The sequence below is a fragment of the Temnothorax nylanderi genome, unplaced genomic scaffold, assembly GCF_030848795.1.
Source record: "Temnothorax nylanderi isolate EJ_2023f unplaced genomic scaffold, tnyl_v1.0 TNYL_tig0028_pilon, whole genome shotgun sequence".
NCBI classification, from domain to species: Eukaryota; Metazoa; Arthropoda; class Insecta; order Hymenoptera; family Formicidae; genus Temnothorax; species Temnothorax nylanderi.
The window spans coordinates 202,630-215,210 of NW_027249090.1; the positions used below are offsets into that span (position 1 = coordinate 202,630).

At 32.8% G+C, this 12,581-nt stretch overlaps 3 protein-coding genes across 7 annotated transcripts; 2 read left to right on the forward strand and 1 right to left on the reverse strand.

Annotated features, from left to right (window-relative positions):
• Positions 1–58: 58 nt before the first annotated feature.
• LOC139770233 (LETM1 domain-containing protein 1) lies at positions 59–2,780 on the forward strand. Of its 4 annotated transcripts, XM_071702035.1 has the most exons (5): positions 59–195; positions 307–539; positions 655–1,535; positions 1,633–1,782; positions 2,152–2,780. In XM_071702035.1, exons 3-5 carry the CDS (start codon positions 804–806, stop codon positions 2,329–2,331), a joined length of 1,062 nt encoding a protein of 353 aa, XP_071558136.1. In that variant the 5' UTR covers positions 59–195; positions 307–539; positions 655–803; the 3' UTR covers positions 2,332–2,780. The 4 variants fall into 4 exon arrangements, with proteins under 4 accessions (XP_071558136.1, XP_071558135.1, XP_071558137.1 ...); XM_071702034.1 differs by lacking the exon at positions 59–195 and having other exon boundaries at positions 268–539; XM_071702036.1 differs by lacking the exon at positions 59–195 and having other exon boundaries at positions 268–539; positions 1,633–1,795; positions 2,152–2,309.
• Positions 2,781–3,943: 1,163 nt separating this feature from the next.
• On the reverse strand, positions 3,944–8,645 carry Zc3h3 (uncharacterized). Of its 2 annotated transcripts, XM_071702007.1 has the most exons (8): positions 8,376–8,645; positions 6,887–7,421; positions 6,518–6,802; positions 6,357–6,445; positions 6,098–6,254; positions 5,842–6,000; positions 4,805–5,000; positions 3,944–4,409 (listed from the first exon to the last, which is right to left on the reverse strand). In XM_071702007.1, exons 1-8 carry the CDS (start codon positions 8,446–8,448, stop codon positions 3,984–3,986), a joined length of 1,920 nt encoding a protein of 639 aa, XP_071558108.1. In that variant the 5' UTR covers positions 8,449–8,645; the 3' UTR covers positions 3,944–3,983. The 2 variants fall into 2 exon arrangements, with proteins under 2 accessions (XP_071558108.1, XP_071558107.1); XM_071702006.1 differs by having other exon boundaries at positions 6,518–7,421.
• A 372-nt stretch (positions 8,646–9,017) lies between these two features.
• On the forward strand, positions 9,018–12,263 carry LOC139770231 (uncharacterized). The gene is made up of 4 exons (XM_071702030.1): positions 9,018–9,717; positions 10,092–10,155; positions 10,367–10,589; positions 10,732–12,263. The coding sequence occupies exons 1-4, from the start codon at positions 9,361–9,363 to the stop codon at positions 11,168–11,170; spliced, it is 1,083 nt and encodes a 360-aa protein (XP_071558131.1). The 5' UTR covers positions 9,018–9,360; the 3' UTR covers positions 11,171–12,263.
• The last annotated feature ends 318 nt before the right edge of the window (positions 12,264–12,581 follow it).

Genomic DNA, 12,581 nt, shown 5'->3' on the forward strand with positions numbered 1-12,581 from the left:
TCAGTAAACTGATTGGCAGTATTGGCACAGGTCGTTAATTGTCGACACTATAGGCAAAGCAGTCACGACTGTCACGAGTCACATGCGCGATGGCCGCGAGAACGCCCGTTTTTTTAACACAAATCTTCTATTAATTACGATGCGCGATAGATATAAATAGCATACAGGTTTATTTTTTGCAGTTGAACTTTTTGTGTATGTGTGTACTTTTTATATTCCCTCTTTCTCTTTCCGAAAATAAAGCATGCAATTATTTGCGAGTGCAGAAGGTACGAAAAAATACAGAGTTTATTTTGTTCTTCGTAGCTGAACTTTTTGCACTTTTCATCCTCCCTCTTTCTCTCTCCGATGTTATCTACTTCATTTCGAGTGTAGAAGGTACAAAATAGTGCAGTTGCAAAGAGCAGACCTTAATAAATGTGTCATGTGGTATCAGGTATCATGTGTGTACAGCCAGAAATATAAATATAAATTAATTACAACATTCTGGGCAACGTGAGCAGCCAGCAAGAGTAATTGAAAGAAATAACAATATATCGGTAATTAAATACTAAAAATACAGTGTTGAATATATCGAGCTAGAAAGGACACGCACATATTACGTACGTATTATAATCGTATTATACCACTATAACGTATTATACATTTTTTTAGTGGATTGCAATAAATCAAAGTTTATTAATATGAAGGAGTTTCAACAATTTTCCTGGAGTTAAGAATCTTCAAGAACGGAAAGAGGGTTGTTCAGGTTAACTGATTCCATGGAAGTCCGTTCATCTTTCTAGTAAAGAATCGATCTTAAAATGTACAAGATAATATCTAGGACGTTCGTACGCGAGGGCGTGAACACGTTCGAGCCCTTAAAACGGATCCCGATGCAACGGGGTTTTGGGAAAGCAGAGGAGAGGACGGAGAAGTCGGGCAAAGTGGCCAACCTTAAACGGTACTGGTTCGACAGGTACATAAATTACATCAAGAACTACGAGCGCACGCTGGAGCAGAAGTTCCCGCGCACGATGCAGGTGTACCGCGTGTTCAGCGTCGGTAGCCGTGACGTGTACACGGACTTGAAAAGGTTCGTCATCGCGATAAAGAAGCAAGGATCGAACGGCGTAGATAGCTTGACGCGGGAGGAGCTGCAGCTGATGCACACGATGCCCAGGGATCTGCGAAAGCTCTCGCCGTTGTTCCTGCTCTCGGCCGTTCCGTTTACGAATTACATTATTTTTCCCCTAGCCCTGTACTTCCCGCGCTATTTACTGACGTCGCACTACTGGACGCTGCAGCAGAAGCTAGAATTCATGCTGTCCGAACACAAGGCCAGGCTAAGGCACAACAGGCCATTGTTGAGATGCATGCAGGCAGAACTCAAGAGTATCAAGACTATCAAGGATCAGGCGCTCAGGATTAAGTGGCGAGACGCTATAGCTTGCTTAGGAAGCGGCACGCATCCGACCACCAAGAATATCATAGCTTGTTCCAAGCTCTTTTCAGGCCCGCCGTATTCCCTCAGTAATCTCAAGAGGAAACACCTGGTAAGCTCACAAGTTGGTGCTTTCGTTGCTTCTGGACATGAATTTGTTCTCCTCTGAAAGCTCGTCATAATATAGATGTACTTGCTATGCTTTCCAGAAAGAGCTATTGGCAATACACGGTATGCCACTGTGGAGACCTTTCAAGAGGAAAAGATTGACGGAAAGGGGTATGTTAATATTACGAATGGATCGCGCTATCGTACGAGAGGGAGGAGTAAAAGAAATGTCTAATGAAGCGATGCGATGGGTAGATACCTTTTGTTAGTTTCATGCTTTCAGGGCATTATAAGATATGTACATTTTTAGAATAGATTTTATGAAAGAATTTAATTACATTTAGTCTTTCATTTCTCTCATTGTAACTTATACAAAAGAAAAGACACATCTTCATTACTTTTATAATGTAATTTCTATTTTGTTTCTTTTGTCTTGAAAGAGTTTTATACATATATACATATATACAATATATAACATGTATACTTGTACAGTATACAAAAGATATTAGCTATAAAAGATTGTATAAAAAATATTAGCATAAAAGATAGTATAAAAGATATTAGCATAAAAGAAAGTATAGAAGATATTAGCATTATTTTATTATTAATTTATTTTTCAGGCATTATCTTTTAGAGGCCTAAATCCTGCAAACATGTCTATAGAAAATATGAGAAGCTGGCTTGAGCAGTGGTTAATAGTATCAGCATCTGTTGACCAAAATAATATATCCTTGTTATTACATAGCCCTATTTTATTAGCTTATAACCATTCGACAAATTGGATTCTTATATATAATTGAAATATTGACAAGAAGTGTGTTCTAGGATTTTTCAGTTTTTGCAAAATATTTTATTTTAATAATATCCGTTTTCACGATAGAGTTTGCTTCAGGATTCTTAGTCAAATTAGCATCTAATTTTTTATCATAAATTTTATATTGTTAGTTATTAACAAATTAATCTTAATTAATTCACTGTTTTTTCGTTTGTGGACATAAGTAAACATTTATTTATATTATGCATACAAGTTCCTTATAGATTTATTTCTTGTATACGTATATAAATTATTACTTTATATTAAGAGACATTTAATACAAGAAATAAAAGCACCAATTTAAGCTTTCCCATTTTTTATGAAGACTATGAAGTTTTGTTTGTTGCTAACTGTACAAAAATGATGTTTAACATAGTAAATGTTATTTTTAACGTAAAGTTTATGCTAAAGAAATATACAAATTATTTGCATCTATATTTTTATTTATTTAAATATACACCAAATATACAAATTTTATAATTATATGTACACATAAAACGTAAATGTATGTCATGTATGTGCATGTATATATATGCGCGTGTAATTACATATTTTATTTGTATAAGACTGTATAAAATGTAATTCTAGTTTATGTACAATTGAATGTTATAACATAATTTTCATTATTTCCCGAATGAGGGAAAATAAGGGTCAATCTAGTCTAAAAAATGATGAAATGAGAGGATCAGTAAAATTTTGATAAAAAAATTCGCAGGCAGATCTATGTTAACTCTCCTTCAAAAGAGTTAGCAAATTAATTAACCGACCATCGCTTTTTCTGTTCACTGTTCAGTTCATCAAATGATGAGTCAAGCAAATCTCAACTCGATATCAGATATTACTGATATTAGTAAGTAATATGGATCACCAGATAATTTAAAATAATTTATGACGACCATCAACGATTTGTGTGTCGCTCTTCTTTAAAAATCCGAGTATTGACATGTATTGCGCTAGCCATTGTCTTTTCATACTTCTTCTCATTAAGTTACTTAAATACTTCGTGAATCATAAAATATAGAATCAAATTATTCTCATTCCTACTAGCTGAAAGTTTGTAAGGTTTGATTTCACATAGAATGGAAATGGCTCAAAGATTTCACATAAGATTATACACAAATACATGATAAAATTATCACAAACTTTTGTTTATCACAAATAATTCATTAGAAAAGAAAGTTTGTAAATAATTTTTTATTATATTTTTGTAATATATATCTACACAATAATATAAATTAATATTAGTATATTTATAATATATCCGAGATAATCGATTGTTGGGGTATATCTTAGGTACACCCAGATACCTAGAATTAGTACTTGATATATCACAACATATCGAGTACTCATATTACATATGAAAATTACTTATTTATAATAGAATGTAATAGTATAATATTTCATTATAAAATACAAAACTATAATAAATTTACTTTAATTTAGTTCTTTTAAATATACTATAAGAAAAATTTATATAATTTTATAGCGAATACATAATAATCATTAAAAATGAGATCTCCCAACATATATATGTCTTAAGTGAAATAATTGCATTGATTTAATTTAATGTTCACGATCTCGTAAATTAACTTAAAAAATTATTTAGTAAAAATTTTTATTAATTAATGTATATACAAATTAAAGATGATTAATAGGGATATAACCAATAGAAACTTTCCTTTTTACATTATTACGATCATAAACCGTTGTCTCTAATTCACGTTTATTTTCTTTGGCTAAGGTTTTATCTTGCTTACTTTCATTTATTTGAATTTGTTCTAAAGGATCGACAATTGGAATTCCTTTCTTTTTCTCAAGTTCTTCAGATAAACCACCAGTTATTTCGTAATATCTTAATCTGCCCTCCGAGTTTGAGATCTCGGAATTATCCTCTGTGGCAAGTGCGGCACGATATTTTTGCGTATCATGCGTCTTGCTCAAATATTTGGCGCTTTTTTCGGAATTAGAGGAATGCGATTTATGAGGATAAGGACAACACTCACCTTTGCTGCAATTCCCCGACTTGTTAAATTCAGGACAAAGATACTCGTGACGCCGTTGGCACTATAGGAGAACAAATCAGTACTCTACATTTTACAAAATATTATTGCGAACTGCCATGACATTTGGCTGTTATAATTAAAAGGTCATCTTAAACTTATAATTAAAAGATCATCCTAATCTTATTAAAGCATCTTTTTTTCCTCCTATTACGTAATTTATGTCAATTTATCAATCTAATTTTTTATTTAGTTCTGCCATAAAAATTTATGTCTCATACGACAGTATAATTGATCACTTGTGACCCGCGAGCCGAGATCTTCTCTTAATAAAAGGAATTTGCATTATAACGAATTGTTTGTTGCACGTAAATAAATAGATTAAATAGTAAATAGATTAAATGTGAATAATCTATCATATAGGTAGTAATCAGTTAAAATAGAAGAGAATGCAATTACCTTATTTCCCTTAGCACAATATCCTTGTAAAAAATCTATGCAGATTGAAGTGTTCGAAGACACTTTAACATGAAGATAAGGACAGGCATCTCTTGTACAACAGCCATCGAGGAAGTACTTGCATGTAGGCATCTTCTCGGGTCCAACGTCGTGAGATAAAGAGCATTTCTTTAAGAAACACTTTCCTTGCAGGAAACTGGATATATTTGAAAAAATTACACGATTTTTAACATTCGCTGTTCTGAACCATGCCTTATCAGAAATAAAAAATATGTTATAATTTTTTTTACACTGTTATACTATATACAGATTATATACTATATAATTATAATATATACAGATTTATTTTAATATAATTAATTAGATGATTTGTGAAGAAATAAACACTAAAGAGATTGTTTTGGAAAAAGAACCGATAACTGCAACTATAAAGATATGAAGGAACGTTAGAGCTTGTCAATTCAGAGCATTTCAAAGTTATTAGAACAACAATTTCATCTAGACAGAGATTGCTAATGGTAATACACATTTGAGGAAAGACTGTAAGGTTATTTAAGTTATAGGAAGACTCGAACTTGTCTTTGAGAGCAAGGACTCACATTAATCAGACACATTTCATTGTTAATGAAATTTTAAACAATTTAATAATTATAACATATTTAAATCAAAATAGGACTTATATAAATGTTCTGAAAACATCTTGACCTCAGCTACAAAATATATAATAAAAATTGATTGAGAAGATTGATGAGATTTCTAATTAAGAAAAATTAACTAATTATAAGTTGATCTTAACATGACAATTTTATAAGCAATTCAAGATTGCCACATTATTTCTCCCTAAAAGTTATACAATTTTTGGAAACAATTTTTTTAATTTTCGAAAAATATTTCGAAAGTTATCTCAAAAAATTATCTGGTTAGATTAAAATAAACATAAAATAAGCTTAATTTTGTTTAATAAATATCTGGATTATACACATAAACTATGACCATTAATATAATTATATAACCCAATGTTTCAAGTATTAACTTACTTTTTGCAGAGTGACACCTGCTTTTTATCATGCCGTTTGGCACATTTCCCATTTTCATAATTTGGGCAAGATCCAAATCGTTGATAAATCAAACAAGGTTGGTTATTCTTATGCATTTTATTTCGTAGGATTCGTATGCTTCTTTGTTTTGCTTTGTTGCTAAAAACAAACCAAGAGGTTTGTATCAAAACTCAATAACAATGAATCTTTAGTTCGTACATAGCTTTAGATTTTATATATATATATGTTACTGTACCTGATACTATTTTTATAAGTAGCTTTCGGAGATACATTGAAAGAAAATCTTGTTTTGGTATTAATGTTCGTTTCTGATGAATTTAAAGTTTCTTTGCCCATTCGTTGTTTCTTATTATTAATAAGTTTATCATTCTTTCCATTGACTGATCGTTTTCCTGAATTTCCATAGTAAAATTAATAGAATGTATATACTTACAAATTATAAAACTACGTACACCTAATACTAATAAAATAAAATCACACCACAATACACGTACGTTTCAATACAGAGCTCCTCCGGATTAATTTATTTTTGGAAGCTCTATAAACAATCCCACCAATAGTAACAAGTTTCTTCGCGTCATGTCTGTAATATAAACTTTTCTTTTCAAGTGATTAATTTTATAACTTATTAGATATAAATGTACATGTTACTTACATAACCTTAACCATTTCTGAAAGACCGGTTCCTTTAGCTTTTGATATATTTAACGCGGTTCTGTCTATTTTATACTTGGTCACTTTTGATTTATTATTAGATTTATTGATATTTGATTTTGATAAATTAGATATCATACTTGTAGATTGTAACGTATTGTTTATTGATGGTTTTACTTTCATGGTTTTCTGTGACACAGTCTCAAGCTTCTTATCTCTTAATACTGCATATTTTGATGGAGAAGTTTTTAACGTGCTTTTTGTAGTAGATACTCTCACGAGCTTTCTACGCGACAAAAGTATAATGCTAGAATTACTAGTCTTCCTTGGCGAGCTCTTTCGATTATCGATATTTTTTACAAACTTCAACCTTGAACAAACAGGTCGTTCTGTTGTAACGGATTCTCTAGAATTTGTCGACTTTTCTTTGGAGGAAGACAATTTCTTCAATAATGTTGGATTAACGTATATAGATCTCTTGACATTCGTTTGCTCAGTACTGTTATCTACTTTTGTTTGTGTTGTACTCGTGTTTGTTTGTGTTGTACTCGTGCTTATATTATTTTGGAGGTTTTGATTTGAATTAGAAATATCGTGCATCATTTTTGGATTAATATGTATCAAAGGCTTAGCCTGGATATTCGGATTGATATGTACCGTTGGCTTTTGCGGTTTAAAGTTTGGATTAACGTGAACGTTTGTGGCGAGCAATCTCGAGTTTACATGTACGTTTTCAGTTGAACTCTCAGGTAACATTTTAGAATTTAAAGAAGAATTGCAAACCAGACTATTCGAATCCGACTGAACTTTTGGCTTTACAAATTTGAATTTTCTGTTTGGACAATTAACTTTATCACCCGACTGCAAAATTATTTGTGTCTTTCGTCTGTATTGCTCTATCTGACCTGCAATTATATATAAGATAGTTAATCTCGTGTAATAATTCCATATTGTCAGAGCAAAAAAAAGGATCGTTTTATCTTAACGATAAAACAAAACTTTTTAAAATAATTTTATAAGAATTTTAACCGTGTGCAGAATAAAATTTGTAATAAAGACCAAGAAACTTTGAAAATTTATTTGCTTAATCTTAATGAGACAGCTTATTGTGGTAAATGTTCAGAACAAGTACACTCTTATTGAGATCTGAAATATAAAGAATATTTTGAACTAATTTAAGGAAATATATACAAAATACAGAAACATCACATTACCATCACTGTTATGTAAACGTTTCATCAAGCTGTTACGTTATTTAGCAGACTTCCACTGTCAACAAATTGATTTACCTTCACTGTTACCAGTGTTACCTTTCGTTGTCATTGCTATTTTAGCACAGTCTGTTCTCGAGAGCTGTTTGAAACTAAAATTGTATTTTTTGTATACTAAAACATTTTCTAGATTATAAATTTTGCACAGTGCTGCTATTTGCATAATTTTGTCGCATTTGAATGCAGAAATACAACAAAGTCTGTTACATCGCTGAACATGGTGGCAGAACGATTGCAGTAACCAAGTAGAATCTGCCATTTTATAAACATTTAAATAACGTATTCCACTCAAATAATTCCGATAAAATGACAGATCGCTCTAGTTGGTTTTTGCTGGCAATCTGCTGTCAGATTACATCGGTAGGCTCACGCCGACAGAACGCGAACACGGGTTAATGCCAATCTGCCGCAATATTTTGCTCGAATCCACTGACAAACCGCCAGCATATTGCTAACATCTTGCTTAGGAAGCGTACTCACGCCGAAGTCCGAAGTCCGAGCGGATTAAACTACATATTTACTCTTGGTCTTTATTCCAGATAGACGGACGATCAGGATACTCTTATACCCAGAAAGTCGCGAACTTACTTTTCAAATAATGAATCTCGTTCAGTATGTTGACGTTGTTGACTTCCGTACTTGCGGACGATGGGACTCCCATTTTCAGAATTTCAACGGACGGGCTATAAGAGGTACTACCGCGACGTCTGTTCTTCTTGAAATGAGATCGTGTCCTTGCAATCCCTCCTTCTTCTCCCTTCACTTCTTCTTCTCCTTTATTGGATGTTGGATGTCACAGATCTTTCGGACCTTTCAAACAGCTTCGATCAGATCTTCGACTGACTCATTCGAGAAAGCGGCAACGTCGTAAAGCAGCTGACCTAAAGCTCGTATCAGACTACGCGATTGGAGATTGGTCGAACTGCGAGTTAGAGGTTAGATTTCGACCAATCGGAACACAAGACGGACTGAAATTAGAAAGGCTGGTTTAAATTCGGGCCGCTTCCGCGTTATCCGCTTCATGGGACGCCAGCCTAAGAAATTGACCAATGACAGTCGAATGTGAGAAAAATAATCGACTGTGATTGGTGAACTTCACTGAACTTCTTGCACAGTTTATCTTTTCTCTTTTTCTCTTTAACGTGAAAAGAAAAAGATGAACCGTGCAAGAAAGTTCAGGTAAAACGAACAGGCCGAATAATGATCGTTCCCATTCGCGGGCGTTCGTGAAACCATCCATCGGGACATTTGGTACTGATTGGTACTGATGACGCGAAGGACAGCGAAGGCCGAAGAAACGACGCGAACGGCGAAAGCCGAAATAGCGAAGGGAAAAGAAAGCCTGGTAGCCCGAGGCAGCGACGCGCAGCGTATACCAGCGTATACTTTAGATATCTACCAATATCTACTCTTGAAAGAGATAGCGAGAGGTGACGCAAGAGAGAGAGGGTAGTCGAAAAAGCTGTCGGAGGACCGTCAGGAGTAGATCGAAAAGTCCGATTGTTCGTCACGCTCGTCCGTGGTACGCAAGTCGATTTCTGATAAAATCTTCGTGGGATACGTGATCATACCGATGAGCGACATTTTTTTAAACACATGGGGGCCAGAGGTGATGCTGCCCGAGCAGATCGCCTCCCGTGCTAGTGTTGCGTGCTCTAATGTAAACATGACGTCGATAGATTCGGGAGTGGAGACCGGGAACGATTCGAATGACAGCTCGACCGCTCAGCAAGAGAGCCAGCAACTCCGGCAAGGCTTCGGCCAGGTCATGCTCAGCAGCACCATGTCAGCTGACGATTCCAGCGAATTTCCAATATTGAACACTTGCGAGGAATGGTCCGATTTCATACGTCAGCGCAGCTCGTCCGAAGTCCTTTCTATGATATTGCTGAAGAAGGAGGCAGTAGTCGAAGCCAACATTGCCAGAAAGGTATCCACAAATCATTGCTGCACACTGGTAAACAGCTGCGAGTCGCAGGACAACGCGAGAATTTGTCCAAAAGATTCTGTCGAGTAGAAATGCAAAGTGAAAATAAGAGATAACAAAATAGGATTGTTTAATGAAACGCTTCAAATCATTATTAATAGATCTGTTCTTTATTGTGTTGCACTAAAAGTTTCTTTCTCTCTCAAACTCCAAACATATATTCATTTCAAGCACAATGAGTGTACACTATAAAGAAGCAACTATAAAAAACAGACCTAATACAGATTTTCACAGTACAGTTTTCTGTTAAATATAGCTGTTAAAAATAATATGATAACTAAAAATGTTGAATTAAAAGGATATTATTGTTATCTCAGAAACAAACGCTACAGGAGAAGATAGAGGAGAAGAATAAGGAGTTATTGAGACGCCACCCTCGTAGTGAGTACCTCTACAAATTTTGATTTATTCACCATTTGGCCATTTTGTATCTTTATTTTATTTTGATTTTTAAAAGAAATAACCATTTCTTTTTGTCGCATTACTTTTTTTAGATCTTTTCAAACAGTTTTTTTTTATTATAGCCAAATGTTATATAAATAATTTCTTAATTTTTATTTATATAATAATAATAATAATTTTAATGTCATAGTTACTCTCCACTACCGTAAGTTAAACGAACCTATCTACCGGCGCAAAGGCATGACTCATCCCTCTCCCTTGTTTGAATGTCGAAATGAACGTATTCACCAAAGGATGTGGACGGCTGCTTTCACAAATAATATTACTCTGATGAAGAGGCTTTTGGACTTTGACGTATCACCTAATCATCAGGATGAACATGGGCGAACTCCTCTTCATATTTCAGCTTGCAGGTAATTTATATCTTGATATATATTATAATGCTTCATGTAATCATGTATATATATGTATATATATACATATATCTTCCTTAAGGCATTTACAGTAATAGTTCAAAATCAAGTTACCGTTCAAACTTTATGTTCTTTGTCACAGGGGTTATACAGAAATGGTGCGTTTATTATTGAAAAAGGGTGCAGACCCAAATCAGCGTGACTGTATTGGAAACACGCCGCTGCATCTAGCTACGGTTAACAACAAATTGTCGGTAGTGATGCTACTCTTAACAGCTGGTACTGACGTTCTCGCATTAGACTCGTATGGCTACAATCCACTGCAATTAGCGAAAACGAGATTAAGGATGTTACAACGAAACAGTAACAATGAGGATATGCTTAAGGTCAAGGAGGAGATGCATAATATAATTAATATGTTAATGGCGTATCTGCAAAAACAGGAGAATATGCGAGAACAGGATATAGAAACATTGAGCAATTTTTGCTCGCGTCTTTCCTTATCTAATACCTCGGATCAGGTTCAGGATGACGTTAAAAGTTTACTGGCAAATATAAATGCTCTCAGTATAACTGGTTAATTATGATGAATGAGATACGTCATTGTAATATTATGCATTTTGTCTGCAAATTTAATAGACACATTTTTTATTAAAAATTAAAAAATGTGTCTATGTATGTTATGTTTTTTGTGTGTCCATCCAAATAATTATACTGCAATTTATTTGTAAATGTAATCTATACCGCAAAGAATTATTTTTTTATCGTGATACATTTTTTATAAAAAATCATTTTAGTTATTGCTAAAACCTGTTTTATTTTTATGTATATTCTAGAAACTTAAAATACGTGAAACTACACATGAGATATTTAGACTTCTTTTTCTCTCGTTTTCTGCAGATTTAATATCCTTAAATTATCACGTACAATTAATAGAGTGGGAAAAATTATTATACAGCATGTATTTTTGTATAATTGTATTTTGCAATTGCTTTTATACAAGATTAAGTCAGAAAATTAAAAAAATATTAGAAATTATTCGTAACCTCAAACATTTAAAAAAGTACGCTAATATTACACTTAATACTTCTCGATTGAAAATTCATTGATCTTTGAACACATGACAAATAATTCTAGCAAGAGAGAAAGAGAGAGAGAAAGAAATTTTTAAAATAATAAGATTGAATTTTTTAATTGTAAAGACTAGAAGTATAGCTGTACATAGAATTGTCCTGTGCAATAAATATTGGATAACATTTCTTTATGTACTTGTGAAGGACAAATTAATAACACAATTTGAATGATATGTATCTATAGTTATGCAGGGTATTTACGAAATACCACTCATTTTTTACTATGGGTTTGTATAAACTTTTTTCTTTATTTTGATGTGAGGAATACGCCTTAAAAGTTTGTCCAAGTATTTCGTAAACACCCTGTATAGTTAAGACTTCCAATATAAAGCATGGAAATAAAATTTTTGCGATAGACTAAATGAAGAAGAAAATAATAAACAAAGTTTCGCTCATTTTTTTGTATATCTGTAGTCGCTGATAGTCTTTGTAGGAAAATGTAAATAGTTTTCATAATCATTTTACAAATACATTCTTAGTAACGTAATTTTGTTAAATGTAAGAAAATAAAAGAGATATAAATAAAACGCCTCTACGCATATTAGAATTTTTTATCATATATTTATATATAAATCCGACAATAACTTGGATGTTTTAATATTAAGTAATTCATAGAAATCAAGAAAAAAAATTTAATTAAATTTGTATATTAACAACTTTGCCAAAATATAAAACGATTATGTATACAACAAATGTTACACTTTTAGTCATTGTTAATATAAAAATTTCATTAAATCATTACCTTTATATACATATATAAATACAATTTTATGTTTATATTATATATAAAATATTTGTATATGTATTCTCTCTCAAGAAAATACAACTTACTGTATAATGTATATATAAATTTAAAATC